The sequence below is a fragment of the Nanorana parkeri genome, unplaced genomic scaffold (genome assembly GCF_000935625.1).
Source record: "Nanorana parkeri isolate BGI_ZX_2015 unplaced genomic scaffold, ASM93562v1 scaffold3183, whole genome shotgun sequence".
NCBI classification, from domain to species: Eukaryota; Metazoa; Chordata; class Amphibia; order Anura; family Dicroglossidae; genus Nanorana; species Nanorana parkeri.
The window spans coordinates 66,184-66,994 of NW_017309451.1; the positions used below are offsets into that span (position 1 = coordinate 66,184).

Consider the following 811-nt stretch of genomic DNA (forward strand, 5'->3'; position numbering starts at 1 on the left):
ACATTCCGGGTGTGCGCCCCTCACATGCTCGGCCCAAGTCTGGCCTCATGGAAGATCCCGCCCACCTCCGGGCGTCTCTTCCCCTCCCCCCTCTATCTCGGTGTGGTTCCCCGTGCCGCTCCTCACCGGCACTCGGCTCTCTCTCCCCGGGCGGGCCCCTCTCTCGCTCTCTCTGGCGCAGCCGCAGTCTCGGGAAGTCTCTCTCCGTCTCTCCCGCTGTCTCGGGCACTCTCTCTCACGCGCGCGCACGTTGCGGTCCCTTTAAGCGCGGGCCCCACACCAGAACGCAAATAGCGCGTCTCCGCCGGCCAAGGGGCGGGGCTGCCGGCCAGTAGGCGGCGCTTAACATAAAGCTCATTGGTCGGAATCTCGGCGCCGTTCTCCGAGGGGCGGGGCGTAGGGCGTGCGGCCGAGAATTCCTAGGAAGGGACGCATGCGCCTTCGGAAAAGCTTTTCCCCCCCTTTCCTTTTCAAATGCGGGGTGCGCGGCCACGTGCGGGCCTGGGATCGGGCGGGAGGTGACCCGGCGGGCTGTAAAAAAAAAGGAGGGGGGGGCATTTACCGGCCAACGATTGATAAATAATCGTTGTAGAGAAAGATGGGGGGTGGGGACACTGCAATCACCTGCAAGGGGGCTACCTGTGACCGACTGAAAACATCAACTCCCCCAATTTAGAAATCAATATACAGCTCCACCCTTCTCTAGAGATCCATATACAGCTCCACCCTTCTGCATAGAAGATACGGTCACATTACCCTTCCTCTCAATGTACTTCTATGGTGGAGAACCTAGCCAGGACTCCTCCCATTC

General features: G+C 60.8%; 1 protein-coding gene across 1 annotated transcript in view; it reads right to left on the reverse strand.

The window, feature by feature from the left end:
- Positions 1-419, reverse strand: part of LOC108802865 (golgin subfamily A member 6-like protein 6) — a gene marked incomplete at its 5' end in the record, with an annotated part of 5,795 nt that extends 5,376 nt beyond the window's left edge. Inside the window, one exon of the mRNA XM_018574720.1 lies at positions 240-419. Coding sequence (XP_018430222.1) covers positions 240-419 — 180 coding nt within the window. The remainder of the gene's footprint in view (positions 1-239) is intronic.
- Between the last annotated feature and the right edge of the window lie 392 nt (positions 420-811).